This window comes from Alosa sapidissima, chromosome 2, assembly GCF_018492685.1.
Source record: "Alosa sapidissima isolate fAloSap1 chromosome 2, fAloSap1.pri, whole genome shotgun sequence".
In the NCBI taxonomy this organism is placed as follows: Eukaryota; Metazoa; Chordata; class Actinopteri; order Clupeiformes; family Clupeidae; genus Alosa; species Alosa sapidissima.
This window is the reverse complement of record NC_055958.1, coordinates 19,089,420-19,116,955: the sequence shown is the minus strand read 5'-3', so window position 1 is coordinate 19,116,955 and position 27,536 is coordinate 19,089,420. Positions and strand designations below refer to the sequence as shown.

Genomic DNA, 27,536 nt, shown 5'->3' with positions numbered 1-27,536 from the left:
GTGAGAGGAGGGGGTGCTGGGTGGAGGGTGTGTGTGTATGTGTGTGTGTGTGTTGGGGGGGGGGGGGGTGAAGAGAAAAAAAAGATACATACATTTTTCACATTGAAGCCGGGTGGCAGGAGGGGTATCATTTGTGGCGTGCTGTGCGGGGGTGCGGTGAGTGGCATGCTGGGACATCGACTACGCCGTGCAGGTTGGGGTTCTGCAGCCCGCGCCATGCGTGCCCCTCACTCTGCCCCTGTCCGCTGCAGTGCGCCACTGATCGGCCGTCGTCATCGACTCGTCCTCCGCTCCCACACACCAGCTCCTTCACACGTCCAAACAAACCATCTTCCTCCTCCAAACCTGCCCCAGCAGAAAATAGCATGAACCTCATGCTTCACACGCACTACATCAAACACACACACATATACACACCTTCATTTATACACACACACAAACACAGACAGACACACACACACACACACACACACACACACACACACACACACACACACACACACACTAGTGCTGAACATAAATCAATATTATTAATAGTTTTGACATGGGAGATGTCTCCAACATACCACAGGGCTCCACACAATGAGTCACAGTCGGATTAATATGACATCATTCAAGGCAATGCAACATTCTCACGACACTCCAACACCACAGATCCACACGAAGTCTGTTCACAAAGCACTACTAAACTTCAATGACAGAAATAAAAACAATAAACAAAACAATAAATTGACAGTCTTTATTGCTATGTTTGGATCTGACCATGAAATGACGTGCATTTCCTTTCATAAAGGGGAAATAAACTGTATGCTCTTATGCAATCATAAATCTAGGAAACAAAACTAGTGACACATTCTAGCCTACATCCTCTAGCATTTGCATCCTCTCCTTCCTGGTAAATAGATGCATTTTAAAGGCAGACATGTTGAGAGTAGTTACTCTTGCTTGTCCTTTTTTGCATTTTTGCTGTCTCTAATGTTTGTTATTATGGCAGTTGAGTTTCATTCTCAATTCTGGGCTCTTGGTTGCCCTAATCAATCTGCCTTGTTGCCATGGTCCTGATAGTGATTAGATAATGAAGCTCTTAGCCACACAATGCTGCCAGAGAGGAAGGCTTTTTTCCTGCTCTGCCACCGCTCCTGGCCACAACCAGACCCAGGCTACATTAACCAAATAAGACAGAGAAGAGAGTTAGCCCCACTTGGCTCCCCAAATGTATTTACAAATCCATCAACATTGGACACCACGGCATGGTGATCTTGTAAATGATGAATAAGAAATAGTGTGTGATCATCAGTGACCAGGTCTAGTGACATATAACACAAATGAATCTGGAATTCCTCATATCTATAGGCTCATTAGTAGTCCTCCTCCTCTTTGAAATGTCCTACATTGCGGAGCCAAATCAAATGTTTTATCTTGCGTGGCATCTGGAGTGATGACGTCTGCCGAGCGCGGCGCTGACAGATGTTTTCCACTATGTTAGGCATGTGTGCTTCCTCGCCTCGCATACCTCCAAACAGACTCCAGGCACTGGGGCAGACACCTCCGTGGAGCCGGCCGATGACAGCTGAGGCCCTCTGAGCAAAGTGCGTCATTTGACTGATTCACGCCATTCATCACTACTGTCACCAACCTGACGCCAGACAAGTCTCAGCAAATGCTTCCAGCAGAAAATATTGATGATTCATGTTGTGTTTTACATGAATGTGGTGGTGTGTAACTACTTTAACTTGCCCTGGGTAATTTTATACTTATTTTTTATACTTTTATACTTTGATTATTTTCCTTTGGAATTCTGATAATCTGACATCTAAATATTAGTCAAAGAATTCTATTGCCTTCAGGACTCATTTTATACAATGTCATTTTCGTTATTTCACTGTGCAATGTGCATGCATTGTCTGGTAGCAGCACAGCTCGCGTGTTCCTGTGACAGGGCTGATTATACGCTGATTGGAGGCCCCTTCCCCTGCCATACGAAGACACAGTCTTGTGTGCTCACCCCAGGAGACCACCCAGGGCAGCACATCCCAGTGGGGCCACGGTCCCTAAAACTACAGAGAAGCTCGGGAGAGCCAGTGGGATCAGCTGTCTTAATGCTCTTACACAGTTACATGATTAGCAGCACCCCAAGAGACAGGTGATTACATGGCCAAGCAAACCTTTGGGATCGCAGAAGCAAAATGATCCATAAACACAGACAGCAAAAGGACAACACTGACATGTATGAAGAAATAATAAAGAAATATAATTTGCAACAGAAGAGAACAAAACCTAAATATTGGATACCCATTTTATGAAATAAAACAAATCTAATGCCAGACATACCACTCAGTTACGCATACAGAGCGTCTATGCCTTGATGCAAGCTGTCATCAAGCTATTCCCCCTCATGGAGAAATGAAGTTATCCAATTACTCTTTGCCTAATCAGGCTGTTTTGGTTCCTCTCCTCTTCCAGAGGTACTCCACAGTATAAACAGTTCACTTACTAGACACAGAAAGGGGCTAATCAGTGGAATTATTGTTTTGCTGCACCAATTTAGCTGCTCTGAGTTCTACACTGATTGGAATGAAAATTTGCTATTGTGTGCGCTGTTCGTGCTTGAACTTGAAGTGAAAATAATGCAATGTGAATTATTTCTAAATGGTCAATGTATAAGCTCACTAAGGCCTTGGGCTACATTAAGGTTTAGATTGCCTATACACATTTTGTACATTTGTATTGTCCTTTAAATTGGCCTACACAATTCCCTCACACAAAAGGCTGGCATACGGACAGATTAAGTTCACTGTGTTGTTTACAGACTGAAATGAGTATGATGTTCTTTCACTGTTAAAGTATTTCTTCACATGCCCCACATATTTTGAAACAATAATTTTGCATATTGTAACATTTGGCCGCCACAAAAGGAAGATTCTTCTCTGCTATGGAGAGACACTGATTACAGTGGTCATGAAAAGGTGTGGGTTTTTGATATATGACCGAGGGCTCTAAAATAAGCAGATGTATGTCTGTACAGTACAGAACATTAAAAATACACTTTACACATTCACTTCCATTCACTAAAGTATGAATTGCATTGAATTGATTTCAATAGCACAGCATTTGCACACCTCTGTTATGTAATTTCATGAACTTAGTATGTTATGATTTATACAGTAAAAAAATGATTTTTTTCATACCGCAAAAGGGGAAATCTCCACAATTAGCACTTTAACGATGAGGTCTGTGTAGGCCTCTGCAAAGACAGCACTTACGAGACAGTGGCACCACACAAAACCACAAGGAAGATAGTAAAAAAGAGGGGAAGAGGAGGCAACGGGAGGTGGGGTGGGTGGGTGGGGGGGGGGGGGGGTGCTGTTTCAGAAGCGACGTCTACCTTGCAAATAACATTTACATGATTTACTACTTCATTTTGGTTAGTGTAGTTTTTGGAGGGGTCTATTTGTAGGTGTGCTAAAACTAACAGAACAAAAGCCTGGGCGTGGGACGAGCTACCAGAGAGTGGTCAGCCAGAGAAGACTCACAGGAGAACCCATGCCTGGGCAGAGCCAACAGAGGCCCACCAGCACTGCCACCATCCACTGCCTACTGCCCAATACGCACTCAGCTCTGTTTCAATGGCTCCAGGCAGCTGGGTCAGGTCCAGACCTGTTATGGCAGGACAGGAGACAGTATGGCTCTATCTAGTAGGATAGCACATAAATTTGGACATGAAACATAAGATTAATAGTGCTGATGCTATACCACAGTAGTCTACAATAATAGTCTTGATTATGGGAACTTCTGTTTTTCTAGATTTCAGCTAATTTCAGGTTCATTCATTAATAACATGCCCTGTATGTCACACTGCCTACACAGAAGGTACAGTCAATAAATCATTTATTGACAAAGTATGGCAAGACAATCAACCTTGGATGTTTACTGGATAAATCTGACTCTTTAAAACACGAAAACCACTGATCGAAAAAAGATGTGTATTCTATTGTTGTTAACTGGGAGAGCATGTCATCAAAGTAATTTAATGACATGGTAGCATGTACTGGCAATAAACTTCCTGTGCGTGCTGTCACATGCAAGAGAAGGGGAAGCCACACCAATCGCCTGCATTCTTTGGCTTGCTTTTGGGCTCTTCCACCTCACGGATGCACTGCAATTCTCCCTGGTATTCACAGCCATAAAATGTACTCCATGAGTCTGTCAAGAAAAACATGCTGTTACCGTTTCTGACTAGGAAACAAAAATATGTGAATAAAGCTCTGGCTATATGTTGTACGATCACCATGATGCATCCCTTCTATAAACAGATATGAAAAAGAAAAGAAGAGGCTTCAAAGAGTAGAAAATGCACAAAATGCCTTTGCTTTATCTCACTGTCAGCCATCTACTGCTCTCAATGTAGGTCTATATGAAGAAAGCATTGCTATGAGTATCAGATAGACTGCCTGAATGGCGTACATATCTCAATAAAGTCTATCTAAACACTTATCAATTTCCCTCAGGCAGCAACCGTCAATCTCGCAACTGTATTTCGTTAGCCTAATTTTTATTTGAAATACATCACACATTGAGGAAAAAAGGTAAGGGGCTTTCACCTGACAGACGATAACCATTGAAACTAACTTGAGATTTATGCAGTTAGGGAATGAATGTAGCAGGGTAGCTCAGGATTTCATTAACTCTGACTGAGACAATAATGGTGTTCATTCCCCTTTCATAGCAGCCCGCTCTGTCATTTTTTCAACCCGGTGAGTCTGAGTGGGACTTGATTGAAAGAAACCATCATATGCACATCACTGTTGTCCCACATCATTCAGAGAACAAACCTTTTTAGATCCTTAACTACCATAGGAGTGCTGATTGCACAGGCACCGGCAATTTCCTAACCAACCGCCACCTGAACAATGATGTGTTCGGCTTTCAGACCCTCCAGCCTTTCAAAGGTGAATCATTTCACAGTTTGGAACGAGATCTCCATAGCAACTCCTCTTTGAGGGTTTTAGAATCACCATCCAGTAATTCTATGATCATCAGGCCCAGCCATTCCCAATGGTTCTTTTCACAGCGGACAGAGGGAATTGGGGGGTGGGGGGGTAGTTGAAGGAACCTGAAAAATTCTACAGACTATTTCAGGCAATTCATTGAGCAAAGCCCATTAGAATTCAAAATATTTCGACCTTCAATCACGAAGCATGTTATCTGAAGCTGCGGTGATCTCCAGTCAAGACGGGCAGACATTTTAGTCTAATCACCCACGGTGAGTGGAGGCTGACAGAAAAACTCCTCATTCTATCAGAATCAAAATGTCCATTTTAACGCTGTGACAGTAGCTCAACAGAGGCCACAAACAGAAAGAAGATGATTCCAGCTTCCCCCTTGAAAATAAAGGGAAAACACTGTAGATTTGCTCAGTATCTCAAAGCAATCACATAACTCATTACAACCACACAGACTGCCACTGCAGGGAAGATGATGTACACTGTCTGAATCTATCTGCCAAAACATTGTCATTTCCCATAAGCGGTGACCTAACCTGTCCATTCAGTGCAATACTAGTTTGTGTCTCACCAAATATAATGTAAATAATTCTGTGCATTTCATATAAAATAGGTAACAATCAATGATATGTTTGACAACATCAAAAAAACAAATCAAACGCAATGCAATCTATATAAAAGCATTTATGTTATGTCTATAAAATGCAATCTATATAAAAGCATTTATATTATGTTATGTCTATAAAATGGAGTCCATTCCTCATGGTTTTAATTGTGCCGTGTCAGACAGCAATGATTTGTGAAAGAAATAGTGGTTAGCTTACTCTTTGCTGAGTATGCCTTGTGATGGAAACCGTGGTCCCTCGCCCATCTAAACATGTAGAAACAAATGGATGAAATTGCACTGTATGAAACTTTGTGGGTGAGTAAAACACAAGCGCAGACACAACAAAAGTGATATATATCTTCAGGCTTTGCGCTGACTAACACAGATCATGTAGCGTTGGGACTGCAATGGTCTGGCCTGTGGTGTTTTGTGGTGCCGGTGTATGATTCCCATGGCCATCAAGCACACAATGAGACAAAGATGACGACGGCTTGGACAGGAACTGGACACCGCTTTAGAACACATTATCTTAAACACACTTCGCTGCACTTGTTAAACCCCCCCTTTTTAAAAAGACTGAATGACACACAAAAGAAATGATCAAAGCCGAGAGTCGCAGTGATCCCACGGTGAAGTTGTAGTTGTGGCCAGATCTCCAGCCAAAACACAGCATGGCAGGCTTAGCCTGTGGACCATCTATTGGAAATCACACTCTTGCACAAAATGTGTTTCATTACTTGGGTCTGCATCTGTCTGGCAACACATCAGAGGGAACGGGCCCCAGAGCATAAAGCTACACAGCAGAAATATGGTGCCTTTCTCTCTACTATAGAAACGGAGGCTCCTGTGCCTGAGCTCTGCGCTTTTTCATATTTCCCCCCACACTCCACAGATGCTGGTGAGCTCATAATCAGTTTGACATCTCATTTTGGCTGCATCAGCTGTGGGGCTCACATTTAGAGTAACCATGGGCTTTACACAGGATTTCAAAACCTTCATATCGATGGTATAATATTGGAGTTGTGGAAATGGTAGCAATTTTTGTTGTCGTTCTGGAGCTTTACGGGGCTGGGTGCTATTCCCAGTGGTGGCGTACAGGTGTCCGTGCAGTCGGAGATTAAAGAGCCAAGAGTGTGAAGGAGCCAAGCAAAACAGCAGCCTCCAAAAGCTGTGAACCACATCCATCCCAGGCAAATACATCTGGCTATACCACCACAACTTTGCTGCTTTCTGTGCTGTGCAAGAATAACATATGGAAGGAGGTGGGGAGTGGGGGGGGGCTTCAAATGCATACCAGACAGCAGAATTCCAGAGCCCAGAACTGGGTTCCTCACAGAGCACCATCAGTGGAGCTGATGAAGGCTTCGGTATGTGGATTCCATCCCTGCAGTGGAGTTTTGATTGCTCAAGTCAAACCAGTGGGAGCAAGTCCAGCAGAGCCGCCAGGGCCGTGTGCGGGGAACTCCGGGGTCCCCTGCAACAGCGGGGAGAGGCAGCGCGTCTGACTGACTTGTTCGCTGGCACAGGACCCAACGGTTCCGCTCACCGACCAGGCGCTGGGAACACTTACCCTAGGAAACTGCTCCCTTCTGTGAGACTATGGGGAACATGAGGAGGTTGTGAGCATCAGCTTTCAGGATACCATAATGCTGCCTTTAATAGTTTTCTGGATGGTTTCGCTGAAAGTAAATCCACTGTTTACACAGGCTTTTCAAAGTCATTACGGGGGGGTGGAGAAATATTTATAAAGTGCACACTACTAAGCGAGTTGGGCAACTCTGCTCTCCTCACTTCAGAGCAGAAAATCTGGTTCTACCATTGCCTGGTTTCAATAAGGCTGCAGTCAACGCCTTTGGCTTAATGAATAAACTTCACAATAGCAAAATAACCACACTAAACTCATTAAGCCTTGACAGACAATAACGATCAGTCAAGGAAATGCAGTGTGCTAAACTACCTCACAATGCCTAAGTGGTGTTCACAAAACCAAATACGTAGTAGCAGGTGCAAGTTTTCTGTTCAAGTTACACTGGACGGCAATTATTGGTTCAGGTAAAACACCGGTCATCTTTCCAGCCTTGGTCCAGGGCAGAGAGTTCAGTTCCAAAAAGTTCAGTCCATAAAACCACAGAAAGTTTGATCAGTGAGAGGATAACTATCATCAAAGAATGCCACTGTGTACATGTTGGCTCTCTTTGTGAGCACTCTTTGTAATGCGTTGCTGTTTTATGGCACCTACTGACCACAGAGCACTCTAACCTCTCAAAGCTGCAGTCTACCATGACACCCACAAAAAGCCCTCTGACCAGCGGTTCTTCACAAAGTGTTGCAGAACACTTTTGGGAAAAAGCACACATTCCCACTGAGACCTCGTCTGTCGCCACTACCATATAATCAAGCAATAGAAAAGAGGAGGCCTGCATGTTGAAGTATGTAGTGCCTGACACCAGATAAAACATTTCCATAATTCCAAAAACAAAGCCAGAAATTGCCACGGTTAAGTGGTAGAACAAGCTATGCATTCCCTACGGAATTCTTGAAAGGAAAACAATGGCGAGTCACAACAGAGAACTGTAAATCCATTGAGGAAGAGCCTCTTCTTGTGAGCACTAGTGGTTTCCAGCCATTATTCATGAGGACTGTTTTCTGCATGCAGAAATAAAGGAGCTGTTTTTAGTTAAAGATATGCCTTGGTGTGCCACACAGCCATATCTTGAGGAATTTTAGGATTTGAAATGCATGACTCTCCACTTTGCCAACACCCACAAAACCACGACAAGTGAAATCTAGACCATTAAAATACAGACACTTTAACAAAGTGTTCTCTGTTTGTTTGATTCATTTTCTGTTATCCAGAAGTGGTAACAGGTATGCATTTTCCACGTGGTGCGTTGGAAAAAAACAATACAGAATAAAAATAACATGCGATGCTCCAAGGAATAACACACCTTAAAGGACTGCTCATCACAGTGGAATGAGAAAACCACAGTCAGCGCCCTGTAAATGCCAGTTCATTTGAACAATATTGGGCTGCTGTTTTGCAAATCTGGTCTGACTGCACCTTAAGAAAAGCAGACAAACTTCCTACCAGACCAAGAGATGCAATTACATTTAAGCGCTGTTTATACATACTTGGGAAGATCCCGCACTTAATATGTTTCACTGAGTGGGACAGTGAAACTTTAAACTTTTTCATAGATGAAAAAGAAAATAAGTTCATCCTGTACAGATACATGGGGAAAAAAAGAGACCACCGTCTCATGAAATTCTAAGATTTCATATTGGCGCACTCTGTCATACCAAGTGTGTTGAATAGCTATTGGAAAATGGCCATGGAACTAAAATGACACACCTATTATACTGTCCACTGACTAATCCCGGCCACTAAGAGTCTCAGAACAATGTGGCAAAATGCTCCGCATTGTAGCCCTGTCCATTTGGCCTCTCTGTCTGCCTGCAATAGAGGAGTCACTAATCAGTGCTCTTTTCACATAATGGCAAAGTCAATAGCCGCATACAATCAGTAAACAAATTCTGCTATTTTTAAAAGAGACTGTCTCCATTTTAGTGGCAGCAATTTAAATTATTCTACCGTGTAACACTTTAATTGTCTAAGACAAAGAAGATGTCGAAGGCACAATGGAACTTGAAGCAGAGAGAGATCTAAAAGTAATTTCTACGCTGCCATCAAGTGATGACAATTGATAAGCTTTTTGTTGAAGCTATTTTGCTCAAGCGTTTTCAGAGAGCCAAAAAAACAGCTAGCAGTAAGCTGCCATTTAAAATAAATAAAAACAAGTTGAGAACACTTGACAATTAATTGAATACACTTTTTCAAAATCTGAGGGATATTGATGCATGAAACTTTTTAATGTAACATTTTCATGTAACTTTTTCATTACAGACTCTATCAGGAGATAACTGTTAAGCAAAGGCCTTATAACTGATAACTATAACTACATTTAAATTCAGCTGATAGCCCTTCAGATGTTGCTTGGGAAATGTGTCTGGCCAATAGGTCATTTATAAAATCGAAAGCTGTAAAAGAAGAACCAAAAGGTCTCTAATACATCGAGAGACAGCTGCAATACTAGTCACCTTTCTCTCCGAATTCAACATTAATGTTTAAAGTCCCCTCATGAATGTAAAGCTAGTGATCTCAGACCTGCCTGAAACCAACACAACATGATCCCAATGAGACCACAACACATGAAAAGCCTGTTCTGCGTGTCCACGGTAATATAACATGAGTCACTTCCACACATGACACGAAACGGAAAGGTGCTGATTTTATGATGCGGCTGGAATGGGAGTCACAGAAGAAGGCATCTGTGTGCAGACATGCTTGTTCCCATCAGTCACTGAGAGAGAGCCTCACTCAAATGACTCACTCCCTTCCTCCTACAGAAACAGCAGTGCTGTGGGACTGAGCGGCCATGAATCTCACACAACTCTTCTGTAAAGACACAAACCAAACAGAGGGCCTGTGTGGAAAAAGATTGACAGCGCCATTAAAAGCAAAACATGGGAGTGGTGGTGAGAACATACACCTTTGCCTTTTGTGCATTATGACAATAACTTAAAGTGCCGCATGTCTTGTATGATTGTGGTTTAAAATGAAACGGCTTCTCTGGGGGGGAAATGGGAAGGTGGAAAAACACCCAAACGGTGGCTGTATACTGCATGTGAAGTGTGAATAATCTGCGCACAGCGAGAGCCTGTACCTGGCGCGCGCTCCTGAAATCGGTGGAGAGAAATGGCTGCGCTGGTGGGGGAATGGGCACTCTGCTTTGATTCAGGTCAATGGTGCAGAAGGGGAAATCTTCAGCTGCACTCTGACTCTTTGTCAGTTTGCTGGAGAAAGCGGACTTCCCGAGAAGGGGGGCTCGGGGTGGGATGGGGTGGGGTGGGGTGTTGTCCAGCACACGAGTCAACATAACCTTGAGTCAATGCTGCTGCTGCATGTGTGGGTCGTAGACAATACAGAGCATGCCCTCTCTCTCCTCCTTTGACTGAAACAAAGGTCAATTAAGTACATTTGATCCTTTGATTCAAACAGCACCCTAGTGTTAGAACACTAAACCCAATTACGAGGTCAGATAATCCCATAATAGATCAATTGTGTTGGGAATCCATGGGAAAATTGCCATTCTGGGAGACTTGCAGTGGGAGGGACAGGGATCAGGAATATCGCCCCATGTTGGGCCTATTGATAGATTTCCCTCCAATGGAGAAATGACATCTCAAGAGTCCTTCATGTCCTAACAAACGAATGGAAGCGCAATAACAGCAAAGCAGTTAAATGTAACCCAGGGCTTTCCATCTCCGTCTTCTCCACGGTGCTCAACACTGGCCTGATTGGACAGCTGAAGCTCAGAAACCTGCAGAAAAGAAATTGCAGGAGATTGCACTGGGGGTCTTCCCAATGACGAGCTCCCGGCCGTCAGGTTTTTTCGAGGACTTACCTTCACGCACACGAAACAATAATTTTAAATATAAGTGAAAGAGAAATCGAACACTTGAATAAAATTGAATAACGTCAAGACTTGATGGGAATGACCCAATCATTGGTGACACATTTAAACATGCTTAATGATGGATGTCAACATACACACAAGAAAAAAAAGGACATTGGTGCTTATCTGTCTTCAAAAAGAGAAGTAGCTTCCCAAGTCCAGTGACTTACGAACTGTAAACCCCATCTGAACATTTATCACAGGCTGGTGTGTATCAGTGATTTGTCTGGCCAGTGGCCACCACCACGGAAAGCAGCCTGTTGTGTGGTGCCCCTAGGCCAGAGTGCACGCAGGGATGGGAGGACACACGGCACAGTCCTGGTAAATCCTCCATGGACAGTGCCGTTTCACACAGATACCCAGAGATTATCGCCGGTAGACAGTCCACATCAACTGCTCATTGCACCAGCTCGACTCCTGTATGCTGAAATTACTGGTGAGTGAGTGCCATGTTGCGTAGTTCAATTGCAAGGGCTACTTGGTAAGCCATGGGACTCTGCAGCAGATACCTGCTGACGTGTGTGTTTATCTGTGTTGGATACATCACATCAACTCATCAGAGGACAGAAAGAGAGAAGAATAAACACACACACACACACACACACATCTGCTGGCTGGGATTCAGGAGTTGGTGTAGCATGCAGAGGAAAAACCGCAGTACTGTGCTCACTATTTGATTAGCACGGTTGAGCCAGTGAATATACAAACAAGCACAAGGAAATGCAGCGTTTTGCTTCTATTCAGCCTAATGATGTGTTAGAGAATGGTATGTGTGCATTCATGGTCAGGAAAAAAGCACATACCTTGTGAGGCAGTCCAGCTCTTCTCAATGACATAGAGGTGCATATACGAAAAGGCCTCTCCCAGTAGACGTATCTGAAAATAAATCCTTTTCTAAGTATCACCTTGTAGGCAAACCCAATGAGCAGTGTTTCATTGAAGGTCTCGAAAATAAATCTCAGAGCCCACTGTTGAAATACACTTTCAAAGAATTAGATATAAAACCTTCTCATATAACTGTAAAGGACTTCAGTTACTATTTACTTGCTAGAATTTGTATCTTATACATTATGTATATAAACACAGCAGCATGTTTTGTTTGCATGAATGCATAGAACAGTAGTATAATGTCTGACCTGCTATAATTCATATCTTAATCATATAATCTTAGCCCTTAGGCCAGTTGGGATGCTTCTCCTGACGTTCACTGAGGCCACATTTCGCCTCCCTCTGCAATCAGCTCCGTGCTTTAGTAAATTCGGTAACCTTTCTCAGTTTCTTGGTTACAGGAAAAAGACCTTTATGACTGTCTTTCACACACTAACCTAAGAATAAACAAATCATTGCGACGATGGAGATTTACTGACATTCAAAAAATGAGGTCCATACACAAATTGAGTGTTTATGTAGCTTACTCTCTAACATGAGGTCTAATGTATTTTAGAAGAAATGATAAAGCGAATCAGCCATGTAGGTTTTCACGAAGAACAAATATACTACAACAGTTGAAACTGACAATTAATGTGCAAACTCGACGAATGACTGTCAGCAAGCAGTCACCCACACACTGACCAAACCAGACGCTCCAACAAGATTTCTTTAGGCAGGTGAATACCTCTCAGCAAATCCCGCAGCGCTCGTTTGCCCTCACACTGTCAGATAAGGATTTATACATACCTGTCCATACCGTTTCTTATAGGTTTACATTCAATATGGAGAGAATGACGATTGTGAAGTCATTGAAAACTCGTTGGAACAACTCAGGCATTGACAGAACGTTTTTAGAAAACTGGGCTATTAAAAACGGTTTGCAACGAATAATTTGACACCAACCAACCTATGCACAAACTAGGCTATTCATTATTACAAGATGAAGGGAAGAATAAAAAATAAAGGAACAAAGGAAATAAAAGAGGCCTGTTATTTCAACATAGTACACATATATTTTGCAAATAGATGCACATTTGTCTATAACTACATTGGGCCTGTTTATTTTGTATCAAAAGGGATCCAATTGCCTTTGAACATTTTGGCGGGTGTGTTATATCGCAAAATCAGATAATCAGTGGATCCCTCTAATCCCACAAGGTACATAATCTTGGGATTTAAGATTAGAAGAGATTAGCTAATTATCCAAAAAAAGATATCACCTTTAATTACAAGAGCAAATTAATCTAAACTGGAACCATTCTGCCATTTCCCACTGACTTCCTTTTCAGATCCTGCTCCCTACTTTTTGCAGGAAACGAGAGGACACTATTCCAGATTTGAGTCGGAACCACTTTTGTGGCAGGTATTTAATGAATAGATCTGGATTAATCATTTATCTTTTGTTGTTTAACGCTGTGATGGATGTACCGTCACTTTGGTTCACTACAATAGATGCAGCGCGTTTTGTTCCTTCCAAATAAATCACTCTCATTGTTTAAGGTACATTGATCAATCTAATGGCTTGTAATAGGCTCCTAATTGCCAGAGAAAAGTGCTCACCAGCGACTGGTGGGAATGTAAATTGAGGTTTTATCAACGCATTTGAAATATTTTTCCATAAATTATATATTTAGATGGTGTGATATAGCAATTTGCTATCATTATTTGTTTATTTATCAATTTATTGCCCTGTAAAATGTTGACGTGTGAATACAGTATCCTAACAATACTCATTCGAGTGACAGAGTGCTGACAGGGTTAGTGTTTACACACACACATTTATTTAGGACAATTCATAATCATTCAGGGCCAATCAGACTTTGTGAAAAGTGTTTTTTGTGTCCGCTTTCCACTCAAACGATAGTGAAATATGTTAAATCTTCTTAAATGTCTAGAAAAACTAGAATAATGATAGAGCGTGGCCTACATCCTAATTAGAGGCCACATGCACTCTATCCAGACCGTTAAGCCTGTCCCCTAAAAGGTCCCCATAGGGACAGTTCCAGAAAGGTATGAGGACTTTGATAATATTGCCCAACATTGTTCCCGGTGTTTCTCGGCAAACTGAATTTTACTCATATTCAAACAATGCTACATTCGTTAAACAGTAACGGTGGTATTTTACAGTCCTCCACAATTATAAATCAATTATATGCGGGGTGAACATCTCAACGCATTCTCACAAAACGCTTTCCCACAGCAACCTTTCCAGATAGATTCAAACGTGTCATCTCTTCTTGAGATCCCAAGTGGTTTTGCATTTCAATCAAATTTGTTTATGCGAAATCGACATTTAATAGTGCTAATTGCACTTCTGTCAAATTGCAATGATTACAAAAATGAAGCAATTTTCTATGCTCCTTTCCTTGAATTTGAATAAATTGTTTTATATTCACCTCTCCATAGGTGGGGATTTAAGGAAAAGCGCCTCTGAGCAAATTGCGCCTGGACTGACTGGCAGCATTCAAGCTCCATAATAGAGCATTATTTGGCCGTTTTGAATACTGTAATGCACAGCTTTCGGTGAAGCCATTCTTAAGAAAATTGCTTTAACTTTTAAAGGGATGATGATTCACTCGAAAGCAGACTATTGTTACATTATGTCATTACCCCTAAATGTTTTAACAAGCTGTTGAGAACGTTGGCATAATGCATTGATCTTTGAAAGGAGACAGCAGACAGGTTCACTGAAGAAAATCCACAATTTGTACATAAGAATGGCAATGAGAAGCTCCCAGTGCTTTTTGACAAACCTTATAAAATATCTATTTAGTAGCTCCACCCGTGTCATCTTTATCGACATAGGATATCCTCTATATACGGATGCGGACGGAGTAAGCAATTAATTTCCATCCAGAGGGAAAAGAAAGAAAAGAAACACTCTCTTGGTATAAATAGCTTACATATATATTGATCAAAGTATATTTGACCAAACCCCACTTGTTTTGAGCGGCCCCCCTTTGAACCATGATATGGACAGTTGTAGGCTATTTAGCGAAGAGCTCACCTCGCTACAGGCATTTAAAACAAGTGCTGGTATGAGCGCACGCGCGCTAGAAGCGCAATCGCCGCCCCAGTCTGAAAAACATACGCGCGCGCACTCCACTCACGCAAACACAACCAAACACAGGGGTTGCCAACGCTCTGGTATCAGTTTTAAGGCTAAAATGTCCTGTGCTCATGTGCCATATATTTCAAAAGCAATGGCAAGCGCTAAACTGTGTTAACTCCACCAAAATGATAACAGAAAACAACTGCCTTTAAATTGTCTGGCAGAGGAGATTAGAGGCGCTACCTAGGATACTCTAAGTCATTTTGACTGAATTTCACGTTGCATTGCGCACGGACATATACATGATGTCAAGTGTTAAAGGACAGACTATAGACAGATAATGACATTCAAGCCTACACTTTAAGCAGTAGCCCATCTAAACTAGTGTCCATATCAACAGTCTAAATACATTGCAAATCAAAAGAAATGGCATAATCCATCACACACACACCCAAAGTATAGGCTAATATAAATTCCACAGCAATACAAACCAAATGCTTACCTAATGAAGACGTCGTGCTTATTGAAATTAATTATGATCTGCACAGTATTACGCGAGGAGACATAATGTGAAGAATCTTTACCCACGGTAAATGTAGAAAATGTATGGAAAAAAAACTCGTTTCGTTTGGAGCTTGACAGTGGGATCAGTGTTATTGATTGACGTGCACGCTTTAGTATTTCTGTCATGGTCGAAGATCTTATTGGCTGAAGCAGACTCCTTGGTAAGTATCAAGTGCTTGGATTGGCTAAGGCTTCTCGCCAGCTGTACTTCAAAGAACGCGCTCTGTACAACTAGTTAGATGAAGTAGTTCTGAGCCAGGAGAGAATTCGCGAGTCTCTGGGTGAGCAGAGCGCGTCTGAGTCAAATTGGAAACAAAACAAGGTGTTGTGATCGATTCAAAACAGAAAACAGGACCTGGCTATGGCTACTTCTATACTTGGGGTAAGTGATGCTGGCTTTCGTATTTTAAAGTTTTATGTTGCGTTTTCACACTTCGATTGGATAGGCTGGCTTCACTGTTGTTGTTGTTCTTCATTTCAATCCAAACGTCGGAACTTCTGAAGAGTTAGATAGATAGATAGATAGATAGATAGATAGATAGATAGATAGATAGATAGATACTGTATTGATCCCCAAGGGAAAATTCAAGAGTTAACTGGTTACCTGAATAGGAATTATTATGAATATGTTTACTGTCTTGAAGAAATGTGTACTATATAGTTCGTCTGATGCAGTTTATAAGGCCACATTAAGGGCAGATTTCTGATCACATAGGGAACTTTTGTCGGTCAGGATAAGGTTTCTTTCCTTAAGCAGTTGAATTAAATGTCTAAAAACTTTTCTTTTTTTCAGGAAGAACCACGATTCGGAACTACCCCATTGGCTATGCTGGCTGCTACCTGCAACAAAATTGGTAACACTAGTCCTCTCACCACATTACCTGATTCCAGCGCTTTCTCGAAAGGTGGATTTCACCCTTGGAAAAGATCGTCCTCTAGCTGTAATTTGGGAACAAGTCTGCCCGGTTTCACCGTGGCGACGAGTAGGGGATCGACAGGACTAACCTCGACAGCTGGCACGGGCAACAGCGCTTTTTGCCTGGCATCCACGTCCCCCACGTCCTCGGCATTTTCTACTGATTACAGCAGTTTGTTCTCGAACTCGGCCAGCGTTGCATCGCAAGAGTCTGGACAGTCGGCTTTCATATCCAAAGTTCACACATCAGCAGAAAGTCTCTATCCAAGGGTGGGCATGGCGCACCCTTACGAGTCGTGGTACAAGTCAGGCTTTCACTCGACAATCTCGAGTGAAGTGGCAAACGGAGCGTCCCCGTGGTGGGACGTCCACACCAATCCCAGTTGGCTAGAAGTGCAGAATTCCGCCAGCACTCTGCAGACCTCATTGCACTCGGGGACTCCACAAGCCATACACTCTCAACTAAGTGGTTACAACGATTTCCCTACCCTGACACACTCTGCGTTCAGCTCCACCGGTATAAGTCCCTCTGCCTCTCATCTCCTGTCCACGGGCCAGCATCTGTTGACACAAGATGGTTTCAAAACAGTCATACCCACTTACACGGACACGTCTGCCGCAAATGCCATGATATCAGGTACAAGTTCTACGATAGGAAGTTCATCGCGGTCATCTAGGAGATACTCCGGCAGGGCGACATGCGACTGCCCTAACTGTCAGGAGGCAGAGCGGCTTGGGCCTGCAGGGGCCAGCCTCCGCAGAAAGGGACTCCACAGCTGTCACATTCCGGGTTGTGGCAAAGTATATGGGAAAACGTCGCACCTCAAAGCTCATCTCAGATGGCACACGGGTGAGAGACCTTTTGTCTGTAACTGGTTATTTTGTGGTAAGCGCTTTACCAGATCTGATGAACTCCAGAGGCACCTTCGTACCCACACGGGGGAAAAAAGGTTTGCCTGCCCCGTATGCAACAAGCGCTTCATGAGAAGCGACCACCTGAGCAAACACATTAAAACGCACACCGCAGGCGGAGGAGGTAAAAAGGGAAGTGATAGTGACACCGACACCAGTAACCTCGAGACACCCAGGTCCGAGTCCCCGGAACTTCTTTTGGAAGGAGTCAACCCTAATAGGGTCAAGGACCCCTCTCCTCATCACGATTCCTAGACTGAATTCCATCGGTATAATATCAGAATGACCTCTGTATAGTGACAAAAATCAGCTCATTTAGGTTTATGAAAACAAGTGAGCTTTGAGATTGTGAAACACTGCTAAACAGGGATCAAGTGTCCGCACTTTGAGAGAAATCATTAATTTAGTTTAAACTAAAAACGAATTCAACTCTGATTAGTATTTTATCTTCTAAATATGAAACAGCTGATATCCAATTACACTTCTGCTTTTTTCCTGGACTCAAGCTGACAAGTGTTTTGACAAAAGACATTTTTAAGGATCCGTGCGCAAAGAGGAAACCCAAAAGAATTTGACTGGAACATTTGCGTCGAATTTTCCATGTACATATGTGGACAACAAATGACATGTTATTTTTCTTGTAAATGTTATGGTTGTTTTGTCCGTGGTGGATCCTGAAATTCAGGGAGTTTTCTTTACTTTCGACGCACTTTGTGGATGTCAGTATGTATGTACACAGCTATTTAAATATTCAGTACCCACTTTCCTTTCCTCGCGAAAATATAAATGTTTAATTGTATAAAGCTACACGTATAAGAATTTCATTTTTAATTAAAGGGATTTAAAATCCAAAGCGCTCAGTGTTTCAGAATTTTCTGTGGACATACATTGCTTAAAAAAAAAAACCTTCGATTTTATATAGCCTACAGTGTTATTGATCCAAAAACGCATGGATGAAATGTGTGAGATATAAGAATGCGACTGTCATATAGGAAAAATAACGAATGTTTATTGAAATAATTTATCAAGAACCACTGATCAGCGCAAACGCATTGACGAACTTTTCCCCCGTGGAATAAATCAATAGTTAATGCCCCGGAACAGACATTATGTGCCCAAATGAAAATCTTGTTAAATACCATTAATTATGACTTGGAGCATATCGCAACCCCATGTGTCTTGTATTTGCGATTAGGGATTCGTGTCTTATCAAATATCTAATTAATCTCCGAGACATCATTTGTTCAGCTCTTCTTTATCTGGGGGTTTCCAAGGGGGGTTCGGGTGACAAAGGGGCTGCTGAATATTTATTTTAATCGCCCAAATTAACTGCTTGAATTTGCATGTCAAGCGAAAAATGGTGGCCCAAAAGTGGGCTAACATAAAGAATCGTTTTAGCTTTTTACAACATGCACTTGATTTGGTGTTATGGGAACTTTAAAAAAAAATGCAGGAAAGCTATATGCAAATTGTGCATTTAAAATGCTCTTTTAGCGGCACCGCCAAATGATACTTGCATGCTATTTGAATATCAGTGGCCCTGTATTGAAAAGGTTCAAGGATGCTCTCTGACTTCTTTGTATTTACCCAGTGCAGCGTCCGATTCCAAAGAAAACCCCAAGGAATAATTACAGCGTGGGTCCAGGCCTGGGAACTCGTTAGTGGAAGGCGTCTCATCTAGACAAGCTCCTTCTGAAGAGGAAGTTAAATTGACCAGAAGGCAATAGACGAAAATGATTTTCATTTCCTTTGTATCCAGCCAGTCGGACTGATCTGGTAATATGAAGAGGAAAAACGCAAATAGCAAAAAAGGCTAAAAAATAAAGTGGTAAAATAGAAAAGGCTTCTATTTGTCAAATAGTCTGTATTAATGTTGCCTATTTACAATTGCAATTTCATTTGTTGTCACGATATGTGATTGAAACACATATTAAATTCTAAGTATAGGTCTAGGCCTATACTGACAAAGTTTGACTTTCATTTCCTGATTTTTATTTGCTTGTGTTGATTTTCCGTGTGATTATTATTAAGGAGATACACCTAAATTAAGATGGTAAAACGCTCGCCCTTCACATTTTGTGACAGGAAAGGCGTTGTTTAGAAGCACTGCATTTACGGACAACAACTGCAATTAGCCTGTATGGTTCTATTAAGATTTACAAACGTGAACATAGAAGGACAATGTCTAAACGTGTTTAAATGCAAAAGGCGCCTGGGGCAGCGGAGAGTAGATGTCAGTTAGCACTTTTGTTGTGTTTCCGCGGAATGCCCTCTCGCTGGGCACTGGGCAGAAGTCATCTTTGTTTTCAGGCCACAATAAAGACGGATCAAAGAGAAATGCCTGTAAGGCTTCACGGGACACAAAACCCTAATGCGCGGCATCCCAGTGATCAAGGCCCACGCTACTGCTTTCACGACTCCCGGGTCAGATCATGTCAGTCAAGGGCTCGACTGTCAAGTCTACTCGGGAACTGAATTTTAAATGCATTGCGCAAAACAAAAAGCTCGAACACAAACCAAAAACAACTGAATGGCAGGCCATCGATATGAGATTATTCCTTTAAAATATTGTTTGAGAAACTAATTGTGCAATGATTCACTTACAATTCTGACCATACAAGAAGGATATTGCCAGTGATGCTTACCTCGCCCTTTGGGTAGGCTACAGGTAATTTGCCAATACTACCAGGTTACAATTAATACACCAGCGCCACCACTGGGTTTATCAATATTGCAAACTGGATGTCAATTTCCAAAAAAATATGCTTCACATCAGTGCAAAAAAGTAACCAACTGAAATATGGCTACATCCAGTCCAGTCATTGTGGGGATATAGACTAGGCTAGGCTCTAACTACTGCCTACACATAACAAAAACAAGTAACTTAATTTAATGTAGACTACAGTTGACAGAAATACTAGTGTGAAACAGAGTTTGAAGCTGATACTATAGAAGCATAACTCAGCTCACAAATCGATTCATGCTTTGCTTGCTTCGCTATGCTTTGGCCTAGAACATCACAGGACCACAAAAGACCTGCAGGAATGCCATAAGAAGAGGGATGTATTACACTTAAAATCGATATATTGAATATATAATTGAAATTAGATAATTGCATTTTTAGAAGTTTGTAAAGCAATGTGGATGAAATACAATATAGCATTGACTATTGAAAATTTTCACAACCTTCACACATTCGCACTAAAAGGAGGTTAATTTCCAACCCATTCAAACTTCAAGTGGAAAAACAAGCTTTGTGCAAGCCATGTAGGCTAAGATTTAAAGGGCAGGACAATGCAGCCAATGCGTACGCTGAAAGCAGAAGCAGGTTATTTTAATTCAACCTGGCCTGCAAAGGAAACGCAAAGGCGCAGAAGCTCACAGTCTAGAGCATTTTATTAGGTTCTGCTTGAGCGCAGAACGGTAACAACAGGTTGCAAATGTGTTGCTTACAAGGTTGTATTTGGGGAAATTAAGTGGGCGAGAGACTTTCAAGTGTTGACTGCCAAAATTGGGGGCCGTCCTTTTATCTGTGACTTTTCAGGAGACTTGGCACAAGACTAGTTTTCAGGGGCGTATATAGGAGTACCGCGTATATGAAGATTCTTAAATTATTTCACCAATTGAAACGAAAAATATGATTTTGTACAAATCTAGTGGAGATAAATGCATTATGTGGAGAGAGAAGTGGGAGGAGATGGAGAGACTGTGGCACCAGTGATCCATAAAAACGTTTAATCAATTTCGTTCCACTTTACACACATGGCAGTCCGCTATCGCCCTCGTGTGGACTGTTTCCTTATTTACTTTTTTCCCTCTTCATGACGGAAAGGCAGGTCTTACAAACATGACGTATAATACAACTCTAAAAACACCCGATTTCTTACATAAAATGAATAAATCATACAAAAAAGTCCAATATAACTGTATGAGTCAGAATGACCCAACACATGGATTTTGACTTTGATTAAGCAAGACAACTGTCTCATGGAGTTGAAAAAGAAACTTCTTTCTGATGATAAAGCCCCACCCAAAAAACAATAGTGGAGCACAGACAGTGTGATAAGTGCCAGCTTCTTGTTTGTGCCACTGGTTTCCCCCTTTGGCTTTTGACATGGCCTCTTCAGTCCCTGTGCTTCCGCTCTCTGTCTCTGTTACTCCTTCCATTATTCCTGCTCCGACTCCTGCTCCTGTCGGCCCTCCCCCTCCCCCTGTCTCTGTCTCTGCTCCGGTCTTGTGCCGCTCTTCCTGCCCTCTTGTCTTGGCTCGGACTTGTGCTTTTCCCTCCCGCGGCTCGGCCTCGGCCTGGGCTCTTGCTCCTCTCTCTTGCGGATCTTTCTCTCCCTTGGTTCCGGCTCCGATCTCGGCTAGTCCGCTCTCTCCTACCGTCTCTGCTCCTGCTCCGGTCCCGCTCTCTCTCCCTCCTCTTGCCCTCTGACCTGTCCGTATCCCTCTCTCGCCCGCTCCTGTCCCGCTCTGAGCTCCTGCTCCTCTCTCTCCCGCCACCACGGCCCGGCTGGTCACATCTGCCGGACATCCCGGGCCTGTCCTGGTCACGGCGCGGGCTCTGGCGTCTCCTGCCCCTGTCCTCGCCCTCATCTCTGGAACTGTCCATCTGCCGGCGGTGGCTGGACGCTGGGGGACTCCGTGACCTGTTGGTGCCGCGGGCCTCTGGGGCCTTCCCCCTCGCCCCCTCCTCGTCCTCACTGTCAGAGCTGCTGGAGGAGGACTCCTTCTTCTGCTTCTTCTTCTTGCCCCTCTTCTTCTTGCTGTGGGACTTGCCTTTGTCCTCAGACTCCGACTCACTGCTGCTGCTGCTGCTGTCGTCATCGTCGGAGTCTGAGGAGGAGCTGTCTGACTTGTGGCCCTGCTTCTTCTGCTTGCCCTTGCTTTTCTTCTTCTGCTTTTTGCTCTTCTTCTTCTTCTGCTTCTTCTTCTTCTCCAGTCGATCAAGTTTTCTGTTCAAAGACAAAGACCGTTTAAAAAGTGAGATATGTTTGTCCTGACATTTAATAGACATAAAACAAACATTATGTCTATGCTTGGTGCTTCCACATGGTTATGAAAATGTACTGTGGTTTATTAAGCTTGAGTTGGGTGTGGACATGGGCACCAATGTATTTGCATGGAGAGGATTGTGGGAGGGTGTTTTCTGAATAAATCAAGACAAACTTTTGTTTTACCTGAGTAGCTTCTGTTTCTGCTTTGTGGTCAAGGATTTCAGAAACTCCACTTCAGGATCCTCTTCTTCTTCACTTCCGATGTAATCCTGCATCACAAAACAACATTAGTCTCCTAGTCCTCACTTTACAATGAGGAGGCATACATTCTCTATAGCTGTTGGCTTTAAGCACACGTCCACAGCAATCACACCAGACTTGTGCAGAAAGCCATATGCTCTATAGGAGAAACATTCTCACTAAGGCTTGGCTATAAAAGCCAGTTTGAGTGGTATTCCAACATGCCTATAATTTCAGTAGTTAAGCTCATCAAATCCGCCCTCTCTTGACTAAACTTGTTCAGACTAGAATAGCTCGGTGGTGCGTTTCTGATAATTGTCCGCTTTTCCGCAATCACGCACGGACTCGGGGATCTACCACAGAGATCATTGGTCTTATTTTATGTTAGGGGGAAGGTGAATGTGCATGTGTATGTGTATGTGTGTGTGTATGTGTGAGTGTGTGAGTGTGTGTGTGTGTGTGTATGTATGGAGGGGTGGGGGGTGGGGGGTGGAAGATTACCTGCCCCAGATCGCAAACAGTGGCGTTCCTCCCAAGGACACATTTCTTCAGCGCAAACCCACTGTTTCGCATCTCTGCTATTAACTCGGAGGGGTGCATCGACGGACCTGTTAGCACAAATCACAGCCTCACAGTTCCATTGATGTCGGCTCCACATCCGCTACTGCCTTCCCCAGAGGGGAATTTCAGGGGCGGCTTTGTTAACAGAAAGGAACACCAAATCAACTCACTGCTCTTCCGGCTGAGCAAATCATACGATATTATTCTCCCAAAGCAGCAGTTAGGGGGAATCAGAATACACAATAATTGCATTTTTCTCTGGGCTCAGGGGGAGCTCCATCACGGCACTCCAGTGCCAGCGGCAGCCTCTGGACTCTCCCTCAGTAAACACATTACTCTAGCACCTAACCGCCTCATTCACACAGTTAGTGAGGGGGAGAGAGGAGGGGGGGTACGGAGCACTGAAGACCTTGGCAATAACTCACGCAATCCGAATACACACACACTCTCCCATCCTCTTTCACGCATGCATAGACACACATATGTGTGTACACACATATACACACACACACACACACACACACAGAATGGTGTTGTAAAATTCTTGAACAACCAAACTGACCATTTTATGAATCACTGATCAGATCTATATAATTTCTGATATTTTTAAGCCAATACTGAATTAATCCCCCCCCCCCCCAAAAGATTTATTAAAGGGACACCAGGCAACGTTTTCGTGTTAATTAATCATCTTCGTAAGTCGGTATATGGTTAAATGACTCATTACGGGGCGAATGAAGGCTCTCTCGCCCGCCCCTACTGCCTGTAGGAAGAATATCCCACTTGCAAGTTCGGTGGATCCTACCCGCATACCGAAGTAGGGTCAGTTTACAGCACAGAGGCAGGCTAACGAAACGCTAGAGATTGTTGCAAATGTCTTTAATGGCAGAATGCAAAGAAGCAGTGAAAACCCTTGACAGAAGACGCAAAGAAAAGGAAAAGAGCTTCAGACCGAGCAAGGGGGAGTTTCGTAGAGAAAAAGAATCAGGCTTGTCTGGTGTCCCTTTAATAAGAAAAATATATTTTATCATTTTCCATGACAGTGGACAGTGCAGTATAGTGTTGTTGTTAAAAAAAAGTCTACTTCTTTTCCTAATACAATGATTCTGGATCAACAAATGGGTTGATTAGGATAGTAATTATAGACTTAAGAGTCATTTTTAACTTAAAATTTGTATTTTTTTTCAGTGAACTACAAAAATGTCCAATTCAAAACTGAAAGGTCCCACCCTGCTACTCTGTTGAGGGGCCACAGATGTATGAGCTCAACAACCCCTACCTTCCATGCTCCTAAAAAGGGAAAGCTGATTAGCTGGAATAGTGTATGGTTTGGTCCGAGCCACTCTGTTTCCCATTTCCCATTTACGGCTGATTCAGACCAACACATTGCCATGTGTGTTCCGTCTCTGTTCGGTCATTGCTACGTAGCGGTTGCAAATTGAAAATAAAAAAAAAATTGAATAATAAAAAAAAAAAAAAAAAAAAAAAAAAAAAAAATGTTTGCAAAAAGGTTTTGCTCAATTGTTAAAATAATGAGCATAGGCAATCCAGGAATCCCTCTACATCTGAAATGTAGCCAGGGAGGTTAGAGAGAGACCTGTGGAAAAGTAGCCTACTACCATCCCTCACCCGATCATTTCATTACAGCTAAGACAACGTCAGGTTTCTGTGTACATTAAATGCAGCATATTATATTTTCACATTTTCAGTTGCTGAAAATGTTAAAACATATATTTCTAATGTCTATCACAGCCTACAGACTTTCAAGCATTTGAAAGGCCATTTCAGAGACAAGACAATAACAGAGATTTTTTTAGCACAAACACAGAATAGACATCTTGAGGAAGTTGATGAGGAATTTGCTTAATTGGACAGAAACTGTAGGCCTACTGTATTTGCTAGTTTTGCAGTTTTGTTAGACTGTGCCTTTCATGCAAGCGGGAAAAACATATAGAGTGTGGCTCATTTGATTTACTCACAGTATAAATTAATAGTCCACAAAAAATAGCTACTGTCTTAAGTGCATTAATCACATTCAGAAAATATCCAAACCTACTACGGTATATACAAAATTTCCCCTAAAACATACAGTGTCTTCCATGCTGCATGTATTGACTGGTAGACTAATACACCTTCACTAATAAATGTACACACAATCCCCAAATTACAAATGTACCTTAAAACTACTGAGTGACATACCTGCTACTTCATCCGTGGCCACTGAGCTGGCGTTGATTCCAGAGAGGCCGAAGAGAGGACACTCCCTGTCTGTGTTCACATGTCCCCATTTGTGACATTTAATGCACCTTACATTGCGCACCTGTGCAGAGCATCACAAAGATGAACTCTAAATCAATCATCAGACAAGATCAGCATCAGCATCAGCACCAGCATCATCAGCAGCATCAGCATCAGACAGTAAAATGGCATACAACCTCAGTGACAGAGACCTTCAATTGCTTCTCTAAAAAAGTCCACTAGCTCATACTTTAACAATACAATTAATGTAATAATACAAAAAAAACAACAGCATAATTACCTGAATGCCAAAAGGTTGATCTCTGATATTCATGTCATCCTTTGCATATCTATGGTGAAAAAAAGTGAAAATAAAAAAATAACAAATAACACAATACCTCAAGTTTTTTATTAGAAACAAATGCAGCTAGTTAATATAATTGTACTCAATTACTGATATACTCACTTCTCACGAGGAGCGACTTTCTGCCATTCAAACTTGTATTCAGATTCCCCTTCCTAAAACAAAAAATAAATAAATATAAATTACAAATTGTGTAGGGAACTAGAACTAAAATGGAATGAGAAATCAGGGAACTAAATGAGGAATTAGGGAACTAAAGAGAGAGTGATGCAAGTAAGGAATCATATTCCATACATTACCTCCTTTGTTTCTTCTGATCAATCCAGCAGGAGAGAAGAAACAGAGCAGATGAGTGAATGCCTTGTCAGTGTTAATTGATAGTTATGTTGGATATAAGTAAGGATGTTTTCATCAAACCTTTAGATGCTCCCGGAGGAGCCTCATACATGAAATTGAGACCATTTTTCACCCGGTCATCTCCCATTAATACTCTATAAGAGAGATCAACACACATTAACTTAAGCAAATGCATTTCCACTGAACTGAATTTCTGCAACATAGACTAGATAGATCATCTCTCATGAGTGGCGTGAAGCAGAAGCTGTTTATGTGTCAGCCTTACCTGTTGTTGTACGTCTCCTGCTCCTTCAGGTAGGCCTGCATGAGGTCCTCCTGTTTCTTTTTGTCGAAGGTTATTTTCTGTTCCGCTATCCATACCTGAACACAATGCAATTGCATGACAACAGTATGTAACTTTCCTGCGCAGAACACAGCAAAATACTTTGGCTTTGCGATCACATCGCGCAATAATTTTGATGTTGGTGTTCGTGTTTTAAAATGTTTAGGCCTAAAACAAGTACTTTAACTTAGCCATATGAAATAAATCCAACTGATCATGGTGCTCCGGGGATTTATTAGACTCACGACTTAGTAAACTACACGACACACAACTTTGACAACTACATGTACAGTTACATCAAAAAGACAACTACACAATAAAAATGGTAAGGATTAACTTACCTGCTAATGGTAACGTTAATGATAACGTTAGTTAGCTAACGAACGTTTACTAGCCTATGGACATATTTTTTGCTGTGAAGCTGATTCAGGTTCACATGAAATTAACGTGGGGTTAACTTCACTTGTAATAAAATTGAATAGAATTGTTTGCATGTTTGCATGTCTGCAATTAGTAAACAGATTGGCTACATTGGTTGCTATATAACTAACTAGCTAATGCTAGTAGCATGTTGGAGTTTCTCACTAGTTTACTTTAGCCAACGTTATCACAACTTTACACCAATGAACATGTTAACGTTTATAACAGCCTGTTTTGTTTGGTTACCTTTTTAATGTTTGATTTCGATGCAGGGTGAAAATCCTTTTTGCACATGAAATTGGCAAATGATTTCCCCATGTTGAAAGTAGTGTATTCACACTGCTACTCCAAAAGCCCTGCTAATTTGTTTCCATCGACACCGCACTCCACTGCTACTGCGACACCGCGACCAAAGATTCTCTGCCGCGACTCTGTAGCAAAATTACTGTTATGTTTTCCTTCCGGGTTACCGAACGACCTTTACATTCATATTATACATGTCAGTATTGCGCTGCAGGGACGCATACAAGCGGT

At 42.2% G+C, this 27,536-nt stretch overlaps 2 protein-coding genes across 3 annotated transcripts; one reads left to right on the top strand and one right to left on the bottom strand.

Moving 5' to 3' along the window:
• Positions 1-15,945: 15,945 nt before the first annotated feature.
• On the top strand, positions 15,946-19,399 carry sp9 (sp9 transcription factor). 2 transcript variants are annotated; one of them, XM_042080393.1, is made up of 3 exons: positions 15,946-16,054; positions 16,466-17,438; positions 19,092-19,399. In XM_042080393.1, the coding sequence occupies exons 1-3, from the start codon at positions 16,034-16,036 to the stop codon at positions 19,160-19,162; spliced, it is 1,065 nt and encodes a 354-aa protein (XP_041936327.1). In that variant the 5' UTR covers positions 15,946-16,033; the 3' UTR covers positions 19,163-19,399. The 2 variants fall into 2 exon arrangements, with proteins under 2 accessions (XP_041936327.1, XP_041936323.1); XM_042080389.1 differs by having other exon boundaries at positions 16,466-19,169.
• Positions 19,400-21,221: 1,822 nt separating this feature from the next.
• On the bottom strand, positions 21,222-27,438 carry cir1 (corepressor interacting with RBPJ, CIR1). The gene is made up of 10 exons (XM_042082130.1): positions 27,249-27,438; positions 26,526-26,620; positions 26,321-26,394; positions 26,203-26,216; positions 26,006-26,058; positions 25,841-25,889; positions 25,501-25,621; positions 23,242-23,348; positions 22,684-22,769; positions 21,222-22,458 (listed from the first exon to the last, which is right to left on the bottom strand). The coding sequence occupies exons 1-10, from the start codon at positions 27,318-27,320 to the stop codon at positions 21,624-21,626; spliced, it is 1,506 nt and encodes a 501-aa protein (XP_041938064.1). The 5' UTR covers positions 27,321-27,438; the 3' UTR covers positions 21,222-21,623.
• Positions 27,439-27,536: the final 98 nt, after the last annotated feature.